A 24,261-nucleotide genomic window follows, 5' to 3' on the forward strand; every position below is an offset into this window, starting at 1 on the left:
CATAGCCATCACCTTTCTCAGGTGGAGACCTGTGTCTCCCTCCCTCCAGAACAGGAGTTTAGGCTTTCAGTCATTCTGCTCCTCAGTCTGATTTTTCTAGCAGGTCTGACCAAGGTCCAGCAACTGTGGTTAACCTTCTGCCAGGAGCTGCAATAGTGTATACCAGTTTCCAACCAGCCTTCATAAAGCCAAATCTATTTATTCTTAGGGCAAAAGCATCAGAGAGAAAACATATATTTAATAAAGTTCCGACATACTTATTAAATAGCTTACCAGGGATCACTGCCAACTGCAGCATAGGAGGTAGATGTCAATCTTTCAAACCTCTCAACTGGGTTTAATCTCCTGGTTACCAGTTCATATTGGGTTTCTGATCAAGAACCAGAGCCACCTTGGGACAGTTCAGCCATTTTCTTTACACAGGTTGGGGCCTTTGACCTCTGCCTTCCTGTAACAGATTGATGGCTGTCATAAATATAAAGGGAAAGGTAAACACCTTTAAATCCCTCCTGGCCAGAGGAAAAACCCTTTCACCTGTAAAGGGTTAAGAAGCTAAGAAAACCTTGCTGGCACCTGACCAAAATGACCAATGAGGAGACAAGATACTTTCAAAGCTGGAGTGGGGGGAACAAAGGTTTCTCTCCGTCTGTGTGTTGCTTTTGCCAGGACCAGAGCAGGAATGCAGGTCAGAACTCCTGTAAATAGTCAGTAAGCAATCTAGTTAGATATGCGTTAGATTCTGTTTTGTTTAAATGGCTGATAAAATAAGTTGTGCTGAATGGAATGTATATTCCTGTTTTTGGGTCTTTTTGTAACTTAAGGTTTGGCCTAGAGGGATTCTCTATGTTTTGAATCTGATTACCCTGTAAGGTATTTACCATGCTGATTTTACAGAGGTGATTCTTTTACTTTTTCTTTAATTAAAATTCTTCTTTTAAGAACCTGATTGCTTTTTCATTGTTCTTAAGATCCAAGGGTTTGGATCTGTGTTCACCTATGCAAATTGGTGAGGATTTTTATCAAGCCTTCCCCAGGAAAGGGGGTGTAGGGCTTGGGAAAAATTTTTTTTTGGGGGGGGGGGGGGGGAAGACGTCTCCAAGTGGACTCTTTCCCTGTTATATTTGTTAGACGCTTGGTGGTGGCAGCAAAAAAGTCCAGGGACAAAAGATAAAATAGTTTGTACCTTAGGGAAGTTTTAACCTAAGCTGGTAAAAATAAGCTTAGGGGGGTTTTCATGCAGGTCCCCACATCTGTACCTTAAAGTTCAGAGTGGGGAAGGAACCTTGACAATGGCCCTCTCAGAAAGGCGTGTGAGTGTATAACCAGTGTTATGGGATTTGCATTAATTACACAGGAAACCCATCCCTAGTGAGCCAGGAACACACAAATGCACATCAGCTGTATTGATACAAAAGGCCATTCTATAATTCATACTGCCTGGCCCATCTCAACATAATGTCTTTCAGAGGTTTTCATGCTTTGAGCATAATATAGAATATGGTCCCGAAAGATGCTGCATGTGATTGCAATATGTCACAAGTACATTTTAGTTAGCAGTTCAAATTATGGCATGATCTTCAGAGATACAGAAAATATTCTGATCTTTAAACTCTGTTGTTGACATAACATGTTTGATACAATTTTTTTAGCGAGTTGTATTGTGGTGTATTTTATAAATGAAGCCCAGCTGTTGCAATGAGTTATGAATCAGTAATAGGATTTGTGCTTCAAGCTCTGTCTAAGCGACTCCCTTTGAGAGTTTCAGAGTTGAGTTGAGTTACACAATGGAAAATAAAAGTTAAACCTTTGTGTTTTTGAGAAACAAAATGTATTCCTATTCTCAAAAAAAACCCCTATCCCTGTTTGTTCAAGGGTCAGAGATTTAGTACTCGGTAGCTCCCCTGCAAAGCAGTCTCTTGTATCAGATGTGTGTGTTTTGGCAATTTCTGGTTTCAAAGAGAAAGGGATGAATGAAGTTCCAATTGAAGTATACAGGATTGAACATGAGCAGTGTGAACGATCTCCAAATTAGATTCAGGTTTCAGAGTAACAGCCGTGTTAGTCTGTATTCGCAAAAAGAAAAGGAGTACTTGTGGCACCTTAGAGACTAACCAGTTTATTTGAGCATGAGCTTTCGTGAGCTACAGCTGCTCATGCTCAAATAAATTGGTTAGTCTCTAAGGTGCCACAAGTACTCCTTTTCTTTTTGCAAATTAGATTCAGGAATACTGGGAGCCAGTGTAACAGCAGCTAATGTAATATCCTTAACAGAGCATTATTAAAATTACCCAGATGGAATAAGTTCAGTAGAGAAACTAGAAGATTGCATGTGTGTGTGTGAAGACAAAAATATGGTACTCTATTATTTATAGATGCATCTACAAGCTATTTGCAAATAACATAAGGAGTATCTTACTAAATGCGGTGGCCTGTTCAGAAGGCAGTGAAGGAGGAAGGTATCTCTGTATGGAGAAAATAGGATTTGTTAGTCCTTCCAAAAAAAAAAAAAAAAAAAGAAAACTGGGAGAAAGTCCTTGTCGTTTAAAAGCACTGTGCAGTTGAGAATTTTTCATAGACATGACTACGTGGTAGACCATCTAACCAAACAGAACAACTGGACTGTGAAATGATTGAGCAAACAAAAAAAGGCTGTTAAGTCAAGAGTAAAAGCATCGGGGAGAATTCCACTACTGAGATATAGTCCATTAAATGGAGGAAATAAGGTTGCTGGTCTTTTTGTGAGATTCAAAGACAGGATTGCATTTTAACTGAAAGTATGCATCCACCTGCAAGGCAGGAAATGATACCAAAATTGATAACAATGTATATAATGAAAGATACAAAAGGGAGTGATGTATCTAGGGAACAATGAACAGACTTTTTAAAGTTTAAGATTAAAATGAAAAGCCATGCAGTCAAAACCAAAAATATTACAGTCTGCAAAGACAAACTACAATAGGATGCACAATACAGCAGTGATGTGCTGCTTTATATTCTATCAAGGGGTTCCCAATTAAATTTCCTTCCTTAGGCTGTAATAAGCTCAGTGCCACGGGTACATATTCTTACAGAGTAGAAGGATGAGGGATTATGAATCAATTGTTTTTCCATTTAAATAAACACTCATTTGTAACCAAGGAGGAAGGCAGAACCACCTCACAAACTTATAACATGTAGTACTTTTCTGGATATATTATCCCTGGGATCTTTAAATAACAACAACATTGGGACACAATCAGCATTGAGTGTAAGAATGGGCAACCCTACTGAGTTTTGGGAACTTTGGCCTCTAATTTCAATGCTGTTGCAATCACATCATGCCTGAATTTTGTCCACTGAGTATATTTATGATAGGCCATATCAATGAAGTCTTGTGAATTGAAAGGGATTGGTAGAGATTGAGGGCCCCTTCTCTGCAACTTCTATGCAAATACCTTCAACTTAATACCATTTTTCTATTCCAAACAGAAAAATAAATTAATACAAATAAATAAATGTTCTGAAGACGCATTTATGTTTGAGTCCCAGGGATAAATCATCTGTTACATCAGAGGATCTGTTTAGATTGTCTGCCCTTAAAGGCTTTTAAAACTTGTTGAGTTACAGATGGTTTGGAGGAATAAGGTATTGTGGACAGACCACTTTATCACTTGTCTATTGGATCTTCACAATCTATTGTCCTTGACTCTGAATACAGTGGCCCCTAAACAGTCAGATGACCTGAAATTGATGAACAGGAGTGAACCTGACCAGATCCCTGTTCTGAATGTAACCAGTTATGACTGAGGTTTTGAAATCTTACACCATAGCTGTGCGGGAGGCACCTATCTTGTTGGTTGATCCATATGATGTGTTTAAAAAGGAATCCTGCCTTGGAACTGCACAATTCTGTGTGTGTGTGATGAGCTATCTTCTTGCTTATCACAGATTGTTTATGTTTGGTATTTTCCAATTATTTTGTGAATAAGGTAGCCAAGAATTAGATAATTGTTGGTATAGAAGAGATCAATAGACTTCTCTGCTTGAGGTTCTAACATTGTTGGGGAATGGGTCCATGGCTTATAAGTTATATTCAAGAGTATCTTGTCTGGTGAAAGTCAGTGAGAAGGTGTTGGCTCCATTATTTGAGTTGAGGGGCAAGATGACAGCATTTTGGAAAGACACAAATATTGAGCCCTGGTCCTTCATATAACACCAATCAAAGTTCTTGGAGTTTTGCATGAACCAGCACTGCAGAATTGAGCCTGGAACCAAATTTGATTTACACGCTATGTATTTGGGATCACTCAGTTGCCATGGAAATACAGGACAGATTTCAATGGGGAGGCATGCAATATGCATTCTGCAAGAGAAGTAACAACACAACAGAGTTAGAAGAGGAGGGGAAGAATAATTGCAAATGGAAAGATGGAGTATATATCTTTATAGTGGCCAAGTTTGCTGATAACACAACATTGTCAGCCCCACAGCAAGCACTCTATAGAGAAAACAAATTCAGTGTGATTAGGATTGATTAGGTATATGAGAGAATCGCAAAGTGCAGAGTGGGAGAGAGTGGGAACCAAAAATATTCATCAGACCTTAAGTCTAGAAACCAAACCTCGACAACAGGACAAAGATTGTGAATATACATTAATTCTCTTTGTTCAGTATTGCAGTTAAAACTGGAAAGCAATGTCTTTATGCACAGAAATATGAGTTTCTGGTAGAAGTCATGGCATTATATAAATCACTACCCCTCTGAGTTTAGGAAAATATATTCATTTTTGGCCTGTGTATTATTTGAGGTACACTAATGAGATGGGGGGCGGGGAATCAACAAAGAACAAATCAAGTGATTTGTTTTGCACATGGGGGAGGTATAACAGTTGAGGAAAGGTTACGTGGAATTGGCACTTACAAAGGGAGACTAAAAGCAGAATCTTAGAGAATGATATGGTATGATATGAAAGTAACTTGTCGGTTAGATGCAGAGATTGATAAACATATGACAGTATATTTCATAACAGTGTTTTAATATTTTAACTTCTTGCTTGACACTCCTGCATTTTGAATGTATGCATGAAATTCCTAGTAGAGCAGCTGTAAGCTGCACTGTATTCAGTGTCTATAATTTTCTTCTTTTACATTTTTTTTTTTTTGGCCTTGGCATTCAGTTCTCCTTTTCTGTGATATGTAACTCCTGTGAATGAACTATGAAATCATTTTTAAATGCCTGAAAAGGTACTTTAGTATCTTAAAAGAAAAGATGGATTGCATCTAACCAGTCTGAAAACAAAGTCATGGGCCGGATGGATGTTGAAGAAACACATTTCAGGAAGAAATACAAATCATCAAAGAAATTAGAGCTGGAAAACAGCCATTAGCTCAACCAGCTTGTTCTCATTTTCTTCACAAACAGTTGTTGAAATATGGAAGTAGACTGGGTCTTGGGAGATGTGAATTCAATTCAGAGCTCTGCCACAGACTTTCTCTGTGACCTTGGGCAAATCATTTTGATTCTTCCATCCATCCAGTTCACGAGTGTTTGTTTTTATAGTGGGTGGATACAGTCCATCTTTTCTTAAGATCTTAAATGCTATGTGGTCCACGCTGTATGTTTGTTTGAACATGTCGCGTCCACAAAAAAGGGACAATTAGTGTTACTTTCTTCAGGGTGACTTGCAGTTTAGCCTGAACCAGTTTAGTGCCAATGTATATGGCACTAACAGATCAGGGGTTAATATCTCTTTTTCCTCAGCTCCATTTGTTCCATTTCCTCAGTTCCAAATTTGGATAGCAGTATTTCCCTACCATTGATGGCTTGGTCTGGACAGGACATCTTTCAGGATCAGAATGAAAACCCAGTGGTGGTACGGTAGATCCTGAGATCCCAGGAGATAGTTGGGATGGCAGCCACCATGGTAAAGCTTGCTGCAGCAGTGGTTGACAGACAACACCTTTGTCTCTTTGATTTCCCCCCCAAAGTCTTTTTAAGGACCCCAAAAGGCAGTGATGGATAGATTAGTGTATCCCTTTATTTTTCTCTCCAGTTAGACCTAATTTCTGGCACACCAATTTTGATTTCCATTTTCACATATCTCCTGTTTACCAGGCATGATCTTAACACAGCCCTTGAGTTATACCAGGGGGCCTTTTTGTTTGGACTAATTCCGTTTTTCTTTCTCCCTTTTGCACCTTTTCTCATCAACATTTATTGTTATAGATTATTGTGACATTTTATAAACTGTCACTCGCTTCTCACAGTCAAGCTCACAGTTAGGGTAAATACGTAGACCCAATTAATACAACTGTCCCCAAATTCAAGAGACAGCTGCTCAGGTCTAAGAATGTAATGGGTTTGCTGCCTGGGTTCAGAGAGGTCATTATAAACTTCCTGCTTCTGGTGTTTGGGTATAATGTAATGTGCTAATGTCATTCCCAGAGCAACACCATTAACTGTGGAGTTCTTTGGACATAGTTGGGAAAAATACAAGGAGGTATCTGACTCCATGTACAAAACTAGTAACAGAAGAGTCCAAAACTGGATTGGAGATTAAACAATGTCTTGCAGAGCACAGTATTTGCTGTTCATTTTCTTGATACACACAGCCTACAATACTCTATGTGCACTGCTTCCCTTTTAAAGCCTGAATTTCGCATCATATTTTGGTTGGAAGAGACAGAGGCTGTGCACATCTTAGAAACTTCAGTAAAGACAAATGACTGACAGGCAGGACTGAGTGGAAGCTGAAATATATAAAGCCTTGTGTTTCCATTTCCCAACTGATTCCACAGATAGATAGATCTTCCAGTATTTTCAGAGGTTGCAGGTCTAGCTCTTCTCGCAGTGTAATTCTCAAATATTTTCTTTGAATCTTCCCTATTGTCTCTTTCAAATACATGTTATAACTCTTTTATCATATCCCTTCATCTTCAAACTGAATATCAGCCAAACAAATAAATATAATGCAAAGTTATGTTTGCAAATGTATTCCCTCTCTAGATATGTCACTACTGCAAAGTTTAACTGCCTCCCTCCCCTTTTATCCTTTCACTGGCTTCCTCTTGCCTTCCACATCAGAATTAAGCTCCTTGTCTTCAAGGTCCATTGTACCTGCTCATTCCTCTACTCTCATCTTTTCACTTACCCATTGACCCACTCCAGCCACATGATCTTAACTTTTCTCTGGCTTTCATGCCTTTCCCCTTATTCCTCTTTTTACATGCAACCTCCTTTTTTTGACTGGTTTGCAATGGCCCAACTTTCTCTTTCAAATTCATCCTTACTAAACTTCCACAAGGCCTATTAAACCTTGCCCTTCCCACCTCCCATTGAAGATTTTTTTTTCAAACAGCCTCTGAAATATAATTCATAAAACATTAAAGCAAAGCATCAAGGTTGCACAGTTAGTCAAAGTCAGGGGATATAAATATAAGGTCCAGCATTAGTAGTCATGCATTCATGTTGCACAGACTGATTTGTATTCCTGCTTTTGTGGTTAAATGTGAAGCTTACTGTATTGCCCTCTATGTTGTAAAATGTTAACCCTGAAATACATAAAGTAGCTGAGTTGATGCTTGTATATGAAGGTTAACTGTTGTTTTACCTGAGCTGGTGAATGTGCAATTGTAATACTTCAGCTACACTGTTCTCCAAAAATGATTGGAGAAGAAACCCTGTGGTGGGGTAGCGGGTTGAGAGTGAAGTAGAACTGACCCTCCACATGCAGAAGTTTTGTATTTTTAAAAATATTTATTATAAGAAACCTCCTGGCAAGGGCAATAGAAATAAAGGATGAAGCTACACATACAGAACCATCACAGGCACTTACAGGCCCGCTGTGACTGTTAATGAAATGTCTAATCTGGGCTAATCTTCAGATTTGAAATCCCCTTAGCCTTTTACCTCTCGGTCTAGATTGCATAGCCAGGACAGGTTTACTGCATCTGGATCTGTTGCTTTTCAGTTTAATCTTTTCTTGCCACAGTGGCCCACTAGCAGCATTAGTTCTAGCCGAGGAGGGTAGAGTTTAGAACCCCCTGCCTTTCTTTACATTTCCAAGTTTATTTTTAAAATTCACATTTGTATCATACCTTGGTACTATATGGTAATGAGAGGACTTTTGTCATCTAATATACACATTACCACAATGCACTAAACTCTTTCTACATATGATAACCCTGCCAATATTTTCTTTTTCTGATCTTCAATTGTTAAGTATGGGATGAGAAGCCATTTATTAACCTGTGGAATCCACCTAACTTGGCAATAACTGCAAACTGTCTTCGAAACGTAAACTTGTAGGTATGTTCTTGTTCTGTTTCTCCTGACAAAGATTTTCCTAAAGTTGTAGCTCAGAGATGAGATTGTTATTTATTAGGTTTACACCAAACATAAAACTCATGGCGAAATATGGTACATGTGGTAGCCTTTGCTCAGCAGTAATACAGAATAGCAGTTTAACTGCAAGTCAAGATAACGGTCTTATTGGCAGTTCTACGTAGGGGGATTCATACATTTGCCCTCATTTTACTATAACCAGTGCTGTCTTTCTTTCACTTCTTAAAATAAATGGCAGTGAAACTTTATTTTGGTTTGCTATCCTGATATAGTTGTATTTAAAAATATTTTGATTATTCTAAAATCTTTTCCTCTTCTGAACTGGTAAAGGTAAAAATGGGTTGAATCGGTATCTTGGGTTTAAAATAGTGTCTTTCATACTGGAGGATCTCAAAAGTGGTTCACAGCACCACAATAGCACAGTACCACTGACATGAAGACAGCTCTAGGAGGGGAGAGTGGCACACAGTTGGCACAAGGGCACTGCACAACAGTGGAGGGGAGGAGAAATGACTAAAGACACCGGGACAAATTTGTACCCTTGAGATAAGTGCCATGGAAACTGTCATTTCCCTGCAGGTCTAAGAGGATACAGCTTAAGAACTCCTTCACGTTCATAAGGGTTTCATTAATAGAAAACAGACTCAGAACTATCTCATCAACTAGGTATTTCTAATGTAGCCATCACTGTGATATATGAACACCAGCTGAGCTGCCAAACACCACTTTATTAAGGGAAGATTTTCCCTCTTTCTTGATGCTTTTAAAATGATCTCCCTTTCCTGAGGTAAAATTGTACAGTTTGTTTCAATAAGATGCTTAAATCTCATTTTTAAAACAAATTCTTCTTCATTCTGACTATTAAGGCTTGAGGGTCCTGCAAACTCATTTATTTAATAAAGAATAATAATTTGCCATGGCAAGTCATCTCAGATGTGTTCAACACACTGTATTTTGCTGCTGGGTATCAAGAGTTAATTTTGTAAGACTTTGTCCATTTGAGATTTAGTGGATAGAAACTCATTGCTTAGTGTGTTCAGAAAGGGGCAAATCCCATCCATAGCAGCAGAGATTCCAAAATGCAGCAGAACCAATACAGTTCCTCTGCATGGTGGTAGAGGGATTTGGGAGTTAGGGCAGTTGCTGTTCACTCCAGCTCTGTAGAGGATCCTTGTGCATTTACATGCAACATGACTGTAGAAGAGGGGTAAGTAGTAAATGAGGTGAGCACTTGACAGTGTCTTGCATTCCACCAGCCTTAAATCTGAAATAGCAACTTCAGAGCACATAATCTGCAGTTGCACACCCAACCTAGTGTTCTAGGTTGGACCAGTGGTTCTCAACCTATTTACCATTGTGGGCTGCATATGCAGCTCTTCATGTATTATGTGGGCTGCATCCACACGTTATATATACTACCTGTATGACCCTAAGGATGTCACATGTGCTGCCAGCTGTGTGCTGATTGGGCTGCGGGTTGAGAACCACTAGCCGAGAACAGGATTTGATACATTGTTCTGTATTTCTGCAATATAAGTATCTATGGATATCTCTAAAATATTTTGCTATATTTACAGTAAATCTGACAGTCCCAAATTGCCTAATTTTGGACAGTTCGGGGACCTTTTAGTATTTCAGGTTTAGCTTCCAAACAATTCCAAAGGCCATTGTAAAGTTGTATGGTAACTGTACAATCTTCTTTGATCAAACTCAAAATTGATTGAATTTTCTCCGATGGAATGGTCACTTACGTTGCTGTATCCACCAACAGGCAGTCTAAATATATTTAGCACAGCAAATATTTGTGTGTTCAAAACTGCCTTTATTTTACTCTAAAGAATGTTACAGCTAATTTATAACTGCTCAGCTGTTAGTGCTATGAGCAAAGATTTCTAAGACAAGCAAATGTTTGATGGTAATAGAATTTTAGGAATGAGAAACATACACCCATGATAACATACATGAAAAGATATGGTAAAATGTTTTTTGTAGAAAAGAAGCAGAAACATGTTAAATACATTTAAATGTAAATCACCATTTCAATAATTCATGACAAAATATTTTTACAGCACTACACAGTTAACAAAATATGTCTTAATAATAATCCTCAGTTTTACTATCTCATCTTTCTATATGTCTCAAGATCTAGGAGAGAGAGTTATTTTATTTTATTTAGGACCTGCTCCTTTCAGTCTCAGAAGTCATTTACTTTTTTTCTTTCTTCGTTTTTTAGAAGAACACAGTGTTTGGTTTTCCAACTAAGTGTTAATATGAAGAGAAAAATGAACACAGGAGTTTTAACTTCTATCATCTTCCCTTTTATTTCTATTTATTTTTATGTATCCCCTGCTAGTGCACTGTTACATTTTACTTTTATAAACAATGGGCATTTAGAAATTGACATTTGCTTTTTTCTCCTGCTAGTCACTTATGTCAGCAGTCAGACATTATCTTGGGATAGGAGCACTGTCTCTGTCTGGATTTGATGTCACTGTCAATGCATGGCTCCATCACCTCAAGGTCTGGGAAGAACCCTGTTATATGTAGTCATTACTTCTATTCAGTGACTGAACACATCAACATTATAATGTAGTCAACTTCCACACCACCCCAATGCCACGTCATTTCTTGAAATGACTTTATATTTGCAGCATTCTTTCTGTAGTCTTTCTGACTGAGGGTGACAGCTTCTGACATTTTAGGGACAGGAGAGATGGTGCTAATAGAAACCGTTTTGTTGTGTTATTTGTAGTGAAATATAAAAAAAAGCATCACCTACAAAACTGTCATGCAGGGTTCATCCCTGTTGACTCCTGTTTTGCCACTTAACAGCCCTTCTTATAGGACTTTGGGAAGGAAGTGACATGTGTATACTATTAGTAATTCTGTGCTCACTAGCTATAACCTTACTACAGGATTTTGTTAGAAAATATGCACCCAACTGCCACCCCGTAATGCCAGAATAGGTTCTCACTTCAAGGGAGATAAATACTGCATGTTTTTCTGTCTTTCTCTCATTTACTATTCACAGGTTTCAGAGTAGCAGCCGTGTTAGTCTGTATCCGCAAAAAGAAAAGGAGTACTTGTGGCACCTTAGAGACTAACCAATTTATTTGAGCATAAGCTTTCGTGAGCTACAGCTCACTTCATCGGATGCATTCAGTGGCTTAGTTATTAATTCTTGGAAGCTGAGTATTAGTAACTCTTGGAACTAACTCACTGAACCTCATGTTTTAGCATCAGCATAGCACAATGGCACAGCTTAAGATAAATGTCTATCTTAAAGATTCTGCTAAAATAACCCTCAACATATTATAGATATACTTAGTAACCAGGGTGTTTATGTACTGTAGTGAGTCTCTCTAACTGCATGTGGTATGCTGTTGTTATCATTTAGTAGTATTTGTATTTCTGTAGGACCTGGTCATAGACCAGGATCGCTGCATTGCCAGTCCTCCTTTGTGAGTCTTCTGTGGCCAGAGTGGAAGGAAGTAGTCTCAGTTTGTTGTTCTATATTACTCTGGAAATTAATATTTATATATGGGACTCACATGTCCCTTATCATTCCTAAGGCCTTTGTCACATATGGATGGACATATATTTGTGTACCACTTTCACCTCATGTGGAAAAGTCTTATAAAGCTATATATGTAGGACACCAATGGCATTATATAGAAATGTAATAAAGTTCTAAGAAATTGCAATACCCTTTTAAAGGAAAGAATATTGCGTAGCTTTTATTTAATTATATTGCACATCTACAACTATTAAAACTTTGGGATGGTTAAAAAAAATCTATAGAAACAGTATTATATTAGGATTTTTCATGAGGGACATCATAACTTTCCCAGTCCTGTGCTTGCTGCTTCTTATGTGCCCTTCAGCCTGCTGTTGTAGTATTTTTGCATTTGCATTGCAATTTTGCAAATTGTGTTGATGTTAATGGCATCATTAGACATGAAGCAGACAGCAATGCAAAGGACTGGAAGAGGTCTACTTCATTGAATCTTTGAAGGCTTAAAAATTAACCAAACTGTTGTTGACCTACAATATGTGCTACGCTTCTTTAATAACCTTCTGTTTTCATTAACCATGAAACATTTCGGCTTAAGTACTATCTGCACAGATTCAGAAAAGCAAAGAATATAACTTGGTCGAAATCCTACAAGGTTTTGCTAATTGTTTCCTTTGAAAAGATGCTGAGTTCTATCTACTATCAGTGACTTCAATGAAACTTGGAAGTAATCAACAAGTCATAGGATTGAGCCCCAAAAGATTAACTTCTAACCTCTAGACTGTCTGAATGAGTTATGACTGGAAGGCAAAGTGAGTTTCTTTGTCTCTGCCTATTTAAACTTTGCTTAACTAATAACAGAAGGCATATTATTTATAAAGCTAGAATTTCTATTACATGAAATGAAGTACTCAGGGTCGTATGATAAAATGCTGACTGGATGCATGTTATAACCAAAATGAATCAGGATGGCTAATTAGGTGTATATGTATGCATGTCCTACGGCTGATTTGTATTGCAATTTGGTTACCCTTCCGCACTATCCATCCCCTTTCTAGCCATACTCTGGTGTCTTAGCCCGTGTATGCATAATCAACAATTTAAGAATGCAGAGAATATTGTCATCATTAAAACTCCTCCTATATGTTTTTGCTGTTCTAGGACAGGTAATAACGTTAGTATAATGTAGGTTGGTGAAATTACTTTAGAGATTATAAAAATCTGCTCAAAGATATCAGAAAAATATTTTGAGAATCAACTGAAACTACATCTTTACAAGCCAACATTAATTACATTGTTAGCTTGTTTGCAAACAGATATTACTGTTTATAATATTGTACACAATGACTTTATCAATAATAGTACCATATTTTAAATATATTATGGCCATCAAATATTGTTTGTATTAATTCATTGCTGTGGCTCAGGTATTAACTTGAAATGAATGTCATGGAGTTTTACACAGTCTAATTTAATGGAATTAAATTAATTATATCCATATCTTTTGTCAAGCAAGGCATAGAGTATAACCAGTGAATGGCAATGATATTGGCCTGTGGATATAAACAAAGTATCAAGATTCATTGTTTACATGATTGATCATGGCCTTATGTGAACTACTTACATAAAAAGAAAAGGAGTACTTGTGACACTTTAGAGACTAACAAATTTATTTGAGCATAAGCTTTTGTGAGCTACAGCTTATGCTCAAATAAATTGGTTAGTCTCTAAGGTGCCACAGGTACTCCTTTTCTTTTTGCGAATACAGACAAACACGGCTGCTACTCTGATACTTACATAAAGTAGGTATGGCATTTGTATGACTTACGCAGTCAGTAGAGACATCAAAACAAAACCAACATGACTTTCCCCCGTCCGTAGCTTTGGCAGGGGCGGGGGGCACCAAGGATGAAAACCCACTCAGGTATCACAAGAGAAATGAGTCTTTAGATAGTATTTTAAGAAATTAAATTAATCAAGACAAACAGTTGTAGGTTATTTTTATGAGGTACTAAGTACAATATTCAATTTAATGATATTTATACAGTCACTTTGTAAGTGACAAATCTGTGAGGATTGGCAATGGAGCATAATCTTTCACTTCATGTTATGGCCTATCTGTTCCATGAAATATTTAAGCTAGCATGAGCTCAAGAATGGCATTCCTGGCAGAGTGGAGGGGCAGCAAAGTAATGTAATAGGAGACAAGTGGATAAACAGGGAGAACAGAACTGTGAAGGGCCTGGAAGAAGAGGACAACAATCTTGAATGTGATATGGTAGAAAGCAGGAGCCAGTGGAGGAATTCAAAAATGGAGGAGGATACCAGGCTGGAAAGATTATTTTAGCATCTGCTGTTGAATGGATGTAGGGGGTGCTGTGTATGCCAAGGACATTGGAGAGGAGGAAGTTGCAGTATTGAGGATGGCAGGTGGTAAGAGCTCAACAACAACAAAAGCTGTGTGAATAATAACAAAAGGTTTGATTTTGAACATGTTGTAGAGAAAGAAGAATTTGGATACTGGCTGAATGGGTGAGGCAAAGGAGAGGAAGGGGTCAAACATGAAGCTCAGATGTTGTGCCTGCATGAAGAAATGGATGGTAGTGGTGTCAACAGTGTCCAGGATAGGAGAGGGGATGTCTGAGAGGACATCGAAGGTGTTCATTTTTGGCATTGCTACATTTAAATTGAAGATGAGACTTTATGGATGAGGATTCAGAGATTGAGCTGAGACACGACAAGCATGGAAATAACGATTTGTGACTCATTGGCATAAAGATGGTAGCAGCATCCTAGTGAGCAGATGAAGTAATAGTGCCTATTGCAGCTAACTCAGTTTGGTCTCTTTCCCAGCGGACAAGTGTGCTTATCACCAAATCACCACTCTACTTGGCCCAAACAAGCAGCTGTAGTTTAGAGAACTTGATGTGAGACCAAAAATAAAAATACCTGGGTTCTCTTTCCAAGCCAACTCTTACCATTTACCAACTGTGAGACCCTGAGCAAGTCATGAGCTTTCTGGCTCCATTACCTCATGTTCAAAAATAAATAAATAAATAAAGGTTATCATGTTTACTAGCCTTTTGTAACACACTTTGGGATGTCTGGGTGAAAAACAGCTGCTTTAAGTGCACAGAGTTGAAAGTCTCAGGGGAGAGACTAAGGATTGAACGTGCCAAAGAGTCAGGCCCCCTAAGTCAGGATTGAGGCCTTTTGGCAAGGCAGCAAGTGGGAAGCTATTGCTGCTGCTGTCCATCCTCTACCTGTTCAGTGAAAATATAGTGGACATGAGTTTCAAGAGTGCAACCTGGAACTTCTTATGAGCACTGTGTTCACACACACTTAATTAAAGCTTTCTGCAATTTGTGCTTTCCTGCTTTTCAGTTCAAAATCAGAAATCCCATTAGATCATTTTGTCCCTTTCGCTTGTCACTTCTAACCTGTTGCATTGTCTGTAGGTTTGAACTTTTTGCTCATATTTATTAAGCCCCATTTCTATGCTTATACCTCTGTTAGCCACTTGTATTTTTCTAGTGCAACATGTACAAGAGGTGGTGAAAAATGTAAATTATTTCTGTGAATATTGATTCAACTCTTTACATTAAGTTATTGGGGCCATGTTTGTGCACCCCTTTTGCATTTGGTTTCTATCAGGAGTCTGACAATTGATTGGCATATTCTTTGTGTGAATATTTGTCCCAGTAATCTCCAAGTTAGAGGTTCAGTTTTTGCATAAACTGAATTTTAAATTTGCTCTCACTGACATTCACAATGAAAGTTCTTGCATGCTCATCCAATCAGAAAATGGAAATACTATATAATATATCTTACCAAAAACAGCTAAGCAATGCTGCTTGAACATCAATATTTGTGATAAATCCATAGAGTAAAAAAAATTGAAAAAATATTTTAAAAAAAATCCTGGCATTCACAATATTGCTTATGGCTAAAATCAAAGAATAAAATATTAATTGTAAATTATTCAGCTGTAACGGGTATAAAGACAAATATATGTGAACATGGACAAAATTATTAGGAGCTAAAAATGTATTGTGAATTAAACCAAAACCACTCCCTAAAATCGATCATAATCATAGAATGATTATTTAATGTGATCCTTTTCTGTTTTCTGTGACATCTAGACCTCTTTTGTTGTTATGGCTCATGATTACATGAAACATTTTATTTTAAAAGATATGGCCCATTTCTCTACAAAATGTGTTCAAGAGCCCAATTACACATTTGAAATTTGTTACGTATTGATTCAGGTGCCACTGTCCTCTGCTCAATCCATAATGCACGAAGGAGCAAAGACAACTAAAAATGTCCATGTGAAATGGTATAGTAGATTGAACACCTATAATTATTTCTGTTCTAAACTTTGATGTTCAGAGTTAATGTTTATTTTTGACTACATTAGTCAGAAACTTGGTAATCAAGTTTTCAATCCAAATGCTGTTTTTCATGCAGTAAAAAGCTAACCAGACCCTTTTCAATCCAATTTAAAATACGCTGGACATCTGCCATCATATTTAACCTTTCTTTCACTTATAAGTGAAAATCATAAATCAGTCAACATAAATCAATTTGCCATTCCCAATGTAATGTCAAAAAGAATTGGACTGTTGGTCAGTGAGTCTAAGCAAGTAATTATGTAGCTATAAGGGAAAATGTGTGAACGGTGCAGGTAGGCATTAGAGAATGTGTGAGGCATTCATCAGTTTCAAAAGTTTGCAGAAAAAGAGGAGCACCGTAACACCTTGCTGCTGTGCTTTCTTTTGCTGGCTAGCCTGATAGAATCAGAGAAGTCAAAACCAGCCAGATTTTCTACTCCTCATGAGATTGTTGGAAGCCTGTTGTGGTACCCTCCAGTTTCCAACTTGGCAATTGATGTGTATATATATATACTCATTCATTCAAGTGTGGGTATAAATTCTGTGAATGCCTCTGTGTTCTACATAAATATGCTATGGGAACTTGCTCTCCAGTAAGTCCATTTAGTTTTTTTACCCATGCAGTTGTATTTCTAGGTTAGAGAAGTTCTGAGGAATCATGGAACACAGCACTGGAAGTCATGCAGTGTGGGTTCTCTTCTTTACCAGTGGGGTGTTTGACTTCTCCTTGCCTGCATTTCCCCATCTATAATATGGGGACAATGCTATACCTTGCACAGTGTTGTGGGTCTTAATTCAGTGATTCAGAGCTTAAAGGTCCTTGACTAGCATATACTCTAGAAGTGCAAAATACTGTGTTTCCTACACAATGAATCACTTCAGGGGAGGATGGGATTGCATTTTACAAGTAGAGAAATTGAGGGAGAGACATTAGGAACTTATCCTAGGGGCTCAGTGTCAGTCCTGGCATTAAAGATCATGCATCTCCAGACCTATTGGTGGGCAGGATTTCGTATGAGAAATTCCCACTTTCACCAATGGAATTTACCTGTTTATGGTATGTTTCACATTCATCAATAGATATAGAAGCCCAAAGTCTTCAAAAGCAACAAAATGGTTCAAATTAATCAGTCAAATATTTTTAATAAGGCAAAAACTGGAGTTATTGAACCTGAATAATATTTATCTTGGGGGGAAATGTCTTCAAGTATTCTGCATTGCTATATACTGTCAAAAATTAGATTGAGGTGTGATTTAAATACTGGTAACAGACAAGATGCTGTCCTGTGTTGTGTTAATATCCAAATGTAGGTTCCAATAAGATTCTGATTTGTCAGGATCAGTTTAGGACATCATTGAATTGTATAATGTGATCCAGGCCAAATGAAACCCTGGTATAATTTGACTGAATTCTGTGGAGTTACACCAAGGATGAATATGATTTATGAATTGTAGATAGTTAAAACAGGACAGGAACAAAACCATTACTGTAGAGTCCTTCCATAAGGTTTTTTTAATAAGCAAAATCTGGAAAGGAAAACTGTAGAGAAGCTGTGGGGCACTAAGAAAGAAATATATTAATCTTAATGCAACAGCTTTTTGACACTGTAGAAAGGATTTGAAGATTTTGTTTACTACAGGAAATGTTCCCATTTTACTCATATATATATATATATATACACACACACACACACACACACACACACACACATATTTTGCTGGATGTTGGTATCTGTTCCAAATAATTTTAGGTTGTGCACAAAGAGCTCTTCAGATCTCAAAGGGTGAAACCCACTATGCTTTTAATGCTTACACGGTATGTAGGGTTTTGTTCAGGCCCTTTGCACCGCGGTGAGTTTCTCTCTATCTAACTGGTGGGGAATAGTTTGTAACAGTCACATGCATTTTGTTTAATACTTCTAAATAAGTGCTGAATGCATTTACTGTCTCCTTTCAGCTATAGCATATACTAATCATCATCTTAAGCCATTTAGATATAATTAAACAACTTTTTTTTAAAAAAGAAACCAATTAGAAGCGTTTCTTACTATTTACAAGCCTTTTAAATTAGCATTTGCTTTAGCTTCTCCTGGGCTGGCCAGCCATTCTTCCAGTGGGAAAACTCTCATACTGCTGCAATATATAATCCTTTATCATTAAAGCACGTGGCAGAATTTCCCAGTATTTCATTTTGGTTAGCAAGAGAACAAACCAATCTGCTATTAGCAATAAGGAAGGATTGCACACTTAAAATATAGGGGTTATTCTCCTCTCAGTGCGTGTGCATGACTCATCATTAATGGGAGGTACACAGGACCATATTTTGCCCTTGTTTCATGTGCAGAATTTCCTTCGGAATAAATGGGAGTTTTGCACAAAAACTGCACTTAGAGTATGGCACAAAGAGGCCAGGCCTTTGTTAAAGAGACAATCAAATATGGCATAAATGCATTGGATGCCTCAGGATCTGGTGAGTAGTGGGATGTACTGTATTTTAACCAACCCTGCTGTGGTTTGTGGTTTATTGTTATTACCTAATGATCCCCACATGAATCTCCATTAGCACTATTTATTCAAATTCTGTTAAGAGCAAATGCAGACCAGTGGTTATAAAACCCCATCTCTCTTGCCTTTATGCTAATTGTGTAGTAGTAATGACAGACAACTCTGCATAATATTAAAACCTCGTGCTGCTTTCATCATTTTCCTTCATCAATCAAGGTTTATTTCATCAAGGTTTACACATGTTTTTAATATTACTTCTCATGTTAGTTCAAAACCATTATAACTTCCTAATATTCAATTTACAGCTGTGGAACAACTATTTTCATCTGGCAGTGGCTTTTATTACCCAGGATTCTCTGCAACTAGAACATTTGTCCCATGCAAAATACAATAAGATCCTGAATAAGTAAGTATAATTTCAATATCTTAGATGATATTTTCTTTACTTTCATGATAAAATGTCAATAAAACCAGTGGTTTTTCCCTTTTCTCTTCTAGATATGGGGATATGAGACGTTTAATTGGCTTTGCTATCCGTGACATGTGGTACAAACTTGGTGAGTAACTATACAGTCTCAAGCACATCTGTACCTATAGTGCTCCCCCCCCCCCCGCCCTTCTTCTTGGAAAGAGTCTGTGACATGATTCAGGAATTTTAAATAGATCTGATTTTCAGACTGTCAGATGTTCTTCCTTTGGCAGCCCAAGGAATTATCCAAAAAGCTTATCCAGTGATTTTAATATTTTAAAGGACATTGACACATGAGTAAGATTTCTCTGCTAGTTGAACTTTGTTCACAAATCCCTAGACAGATTTGATAATTTTTTATTTTTTTAAGGTTGATAAAACCAAACCACGTCTGTTCAATTTAGCATTTTCCTCTATTAGAGTTTCACTATAATACAATGTCACTGAATTATGACTAAGTGCCAATGGAAAAAATGCATTTCATTTCAGCAAAATAAACATATGTTCAGAATGGAAATAACCTGGGATTAAGGCAGTAGCATAATTAAAGTGGAGGTAACAGACACCAGACACACCACTAAATTTAAACTAGCTATTACAAACATATAAACATATACCAACGCTCACAAATCTAGCCAGTGGAGGATAAATATAATATTTATATTTTAAACATACCCATCTCTTACAGAGCTCCACAAAATATTTCCATGAAATAAACCTAAAAAATGTGCTTATTTTTGAGTCCATGGAATTTCTCCTCCCTTGGATAGCTGTGAAAATTTCAAGATACCTCTTAATTGTATATTTCTGGCTAAAAGTTTCAAGATGTGGTTGGACAAATTATATAAGACTCATTGCATTCCTGCCAGGCCCCTAGTTTATTCAGCCTAGCCCCAGATATTCAGGTGAATCAGCAGAAGCCATATTTGTTGGTTTTCCTTGGTGAAGTGACTGCCTTTTTAAGATCACAATTATCCTGTTGTATTTGCCCTTCAGTTGAGGATAGGCGTTCTCTTTGGCAAGTGTCAGATAACTTCAGCAGTTAACAGGGAATGGCTACCTGCTTCGTAGGTCTAGATGGGAGAGGTTGTTTATCCCTCCCCTGAAGACAATCCAGGATTTTGGAATGAGGTGGGAGTGGACCAAAATGTGTTTCAATGACTAGAAAAAAGCCTTACAGTGAGAGACTTGAAGAACTTAGTCTGTTTAACTTATCAAAAAGAAGATAATGAGGTGATTTGATTATGGTGTACAAGTATAAAGGGAGAAAATATGGGATATTTAAAGTCTCTCTAATCTAGTGGAGAAAGGCATAAGAAAAATCAGTGGCTGAAAGTAAAACCAAATTAGAAATAAGGCACACATTTTTAACAATGCGCATGATTAACCATTGAAACAAACTATCAAGAGATGTAATGGATTCTCCATCGCTTGATGTCTTCAAACCAAGATGCCTTTCTGGAAGATATGCTTTAGTGAAATGCAGATGACTGGACTCAATACAGGGTTAACTGGATGGAACATGTTATGCAGGAGGCCAGACTAGATGATCTGACTATCCCTTCTGACCTTAAAATCTATAATGGAGTTTGTAAGAGGACAGAGGGTTTGACCTTTACAGGTAGCAAGACCGACATCTAGTCTTCTGGTGTGGATTTTAGACAATATTGCTGAAATCTTCTGAGAATCCTTGCTTAAATTTTAAGAGCGAAGCTTGTGAGTTTTCAGATGTATAACAGACACCATGCAGATGAAATTATTTTGCTGGTGGCAAAATGTGCTTACACTTCATTTATATGTACACCAGTCATAGAGACTAAGGCTGATTAAAAGACATCTAGTGGATTTGGACGCTGATTTCCCATTAAAATTAATATGATTTGGATGGCCAAATACATCAGGCAGCTGTGAAAATCTCAGCCTAAGGGCCCAGTCTTGCTTCTGTTGAAGTTATCCTATTGTCCGATCCAATTGTTCTAATTACTTGAATGTGAGCAGACCCTAAATATTTTGTACTGTATGTATAGCTACCTTTTTCATACTCCTCTAAATGATTACATGAAAGAGAAAAGCATTGTGATGTAGAACCCAATCTTAAATCACGTTCCTTTGTTTCCCAAATGGTACCCCTTCCTTTTCTGTGTACTAACCAGTGAAAATTGAATGTAGGGTCCCATATTAAGGAAATGGAGAGGAAAATATGTCTGGTTACTTTAAAATCATGGTGGCCTCTGAAAAGAGAGCATAAAGCTACAGTATGAAAGATGTCAGCTCACATTATGTTTGTGCATCTTAGAGGTAGAGTTCAGAAATGACAAATGTCCTTTTTGGTTACTGAACATGTAGCAACTCCAACCTATCAAACAATCATAGCTTCTGTTACAGCCCCAGGAGTCACTTTCTTTTATGTAAGGGGAGATCTAAAAGTCTAAATGGATTGGGGAGGAAGATAATTTGTTCCAAACAAAAAATCAACAAGTCATCAACAAGTAGAAAATATAGGGTATCATTAAAGGCTGCTGCATAATTAGCTTCCTGCCATTTTATTGGTCTAAGGGTATTCTAGGCAAATTTAATTATCTACAAATGAGCCATTTTCAGCTGTTTGCTCTACACTAAGCAGTGACGGACTTCTGTTGAGTATCAAACATGAGTACTGCCTATCCCATCACTTTTTCCCCCCCTTTAACATGTAGGATTACTGTGGAAAATGCAGTGTCTGTTTCCTTCGCACATGTAGTATCACATTGTATTGATAGGTACAAGATTCTGTAATGTATTCACCTTTCTACCCAAGACTTCATTGTGACAAGGATTCCTTACATCAAAACATTGTTGTAGTGTGTCTTTTTCCCTGAATTTGTGCACCAATACATCTTATTTGAGGGGCATGAAATTTTCCCCTTACAGTGTGTCCAGATCTTCTTAGGTCTGTATCTCCATCACCAAAGTTAGGATAGACACCAGAAGGGAGAGAGTATGTAGAAGCAGGAGCTATCTGAGCATCAGAAAGCAAAAACTAAAGCAGACAGTTGCTGAGGCTGTTATAACACCCTGTACTATGAAATCAATTAGACTTTTCAAATATGTACTGAAAGAGGCTGTGTTAGTTGCATAAAGACATGGAAAATATTATTTTCAGCTAAAAGGCTTGTTTGAGTCTCTTTCATGAAGAGCAATGAGATTTCTTTGATATCTATATTTAACTGTGTGGTTGCCCAACTGGATGCAGATGTCCATGCTTGCCTGTGCATTTTGAATGTTTGTTCTCAATACCTTGCATCAAACACACTCGTCCTAATGATCAGGTACTCTGTGGTAATGTTTTTTTAAACCCTGCAAATTCTTAGTTGAAGACTAGAGCATTTCTTTGCTTTTAGACAGAGATTTTAATACAACAAATATTATTCAGGCAGGTCTGGTTAAGTCTTACTATTTTAGCGTATTGATTGTTTAGCTTTCAAAGCAATCATTTAAAAAAAAAAAAAAAGAATCTGCCCAAGTAAGAGCAAAAGAAAAAGAAAGCCTTTGAAACCACTGTTGTCATTCTCATTCTTTAGAGTCTGGTAGCAGTAGGTGTGCCTTTTAAGTTAATCTCTTTTCCCAAATCAACCCTTGCTTTGTGAACCAAAAACATCTCCGCTATTATTTTTCTTAAATCCAGTAACATTGCAGAACATCTCTGGAGTCATTCCATTCACTCTGTATTAAACTGCCTGTATGAGGATCATTCTCTGCGTCTACTGCCCCTCCCCAAATCTAACAATCTATGCCATAGCAGCAGGCAGAGAAAAGGGCATCTTAGAAAATTCAGACCACAAAACCATCCTGTGTTATTTGTGTCATAACCATCATTTGATATTAATTGTCCTTGGATTTATTTGATCTAATTTCCAAACTGCTATTGTCTATTTAAAGAAAAGAAACCATAACAAATGTAAATACCGTAAATCATACACAGACCAAATTGTTTATTTAGACTGTGCTGCCTGGAGTAGGGAACAAAAAGGTAACATAGGCAGGTGGATTGAATTTGAGACTAGAAGGAAGGAACATTTTAATCCTGGCTCTGACACTAACTATCCTGTGTCCTTTGGCAAGTTCCTTAACTCCTTTGTGTCTCAATTTCCTATCTTTAAAATAAAGAAACATAGCAGACCTACCGCAAAAAGGTGAGAGACTTAAGGGACTTGCTTCTGCAAAAGTTAACGACCAAATGTAGTGCTTACTATCATCAACATTTCAATTGATTGCAATGGGACTATTCATGATGGTAAGCCATACATCTGATAGAACCTTATGTGTTTTCAGGATCAGTCTTTTAAAGACTTTGAAGTGATAAAACCCTGTAAGTGGTAAGTGTTGCTCCAATGAAAGGGTGGCCATTGTTTAGTAACAGTAAAATTTATTTTCTTTAGTTTCCAGTAATTGTTTTTAAAAAGTATATTTCTTTATCAGGTATATGCAATCTATACCTCAGAGTGAGGGAGTCAGAATCTCTGTAGCCTGTTGCAACTAATCAGAGATCTGCATCCCCTTTGGAGAAGTTCTCCTTGTGTTCATCTTCATTGTACTATGGAAGGGGAAGCTCTCTTCCAAAGATTCTCTCCATCTCCTAGAGTGATTCCTGAAAGAGACTTCTGCACCACATCTCATCACACCAGTATGAAACTGATGTGAGAGGCAAATCAGACTAGTGTGGTACTGATGCCCAGATGCTACAGTGATGGGCACCTTATATAATTTTTTAATAAATAAAATAAGACAAAGGAATTGTAAAGTTGGTCACATTTGTTGATGGGGATTCTTCTCTTTGCATGGAAGCACCAGATATTACACACTGCCAGAGGCAGGACACTGGATTTCATGGACAAGTGTGGTCAGATTCATATAGAAAATCCTTTTTTCTATGAAACGATCAGCTTTTGGAGAATATTTAGTACCTGGTTTCTTTTCAGATATGACAATTGCTACAACAGTTCTATTATCTGTCATAATTGCAGATGTCTCCTAAAGCACAATCTGGGGGTTCTCTGACAACTGATGTAACTGCTGT

General features: G+C 37.5%; 1 protein-coding gene across 1 annotated transcript in view; it reads left to right on the top strand.

The window, feature by feature from the left end:
• The window catches only part of DOCK2 (dedicator of cytokinesis 2), a 449,812-nt gene that overhangs the window by 348,752 nt on the left and 76,799 nt on the right, over positions 1–24,261 (top strand). The window contains exons 21-22 of the mRNA XM_074960680.1: positions 19,042–19,142; positions 19,235–19,293. Coding sequence (XP_074816781.1) covers positions 19,042–19,142; positions 19,235–19,293 — 160 coding nt within the window. The remainder of the gene's footprint in view (positions 1–19,041; positions 19,143–19,234; positions 19,294–24,261) is intronic.

This window comes from Natator depressus, chromosome 8 (assembly GCF_965152275.1).
Source record: "Natator depressus isolate rNatDep1 chromosome 8, rNatDep2.hap1, whole genome shotgun sequence".
Lineage (NCBI taxonomy): Eukaryota > Metazoa > Chordata > Testudines > Cheloniidae > Natator > Natator depressus.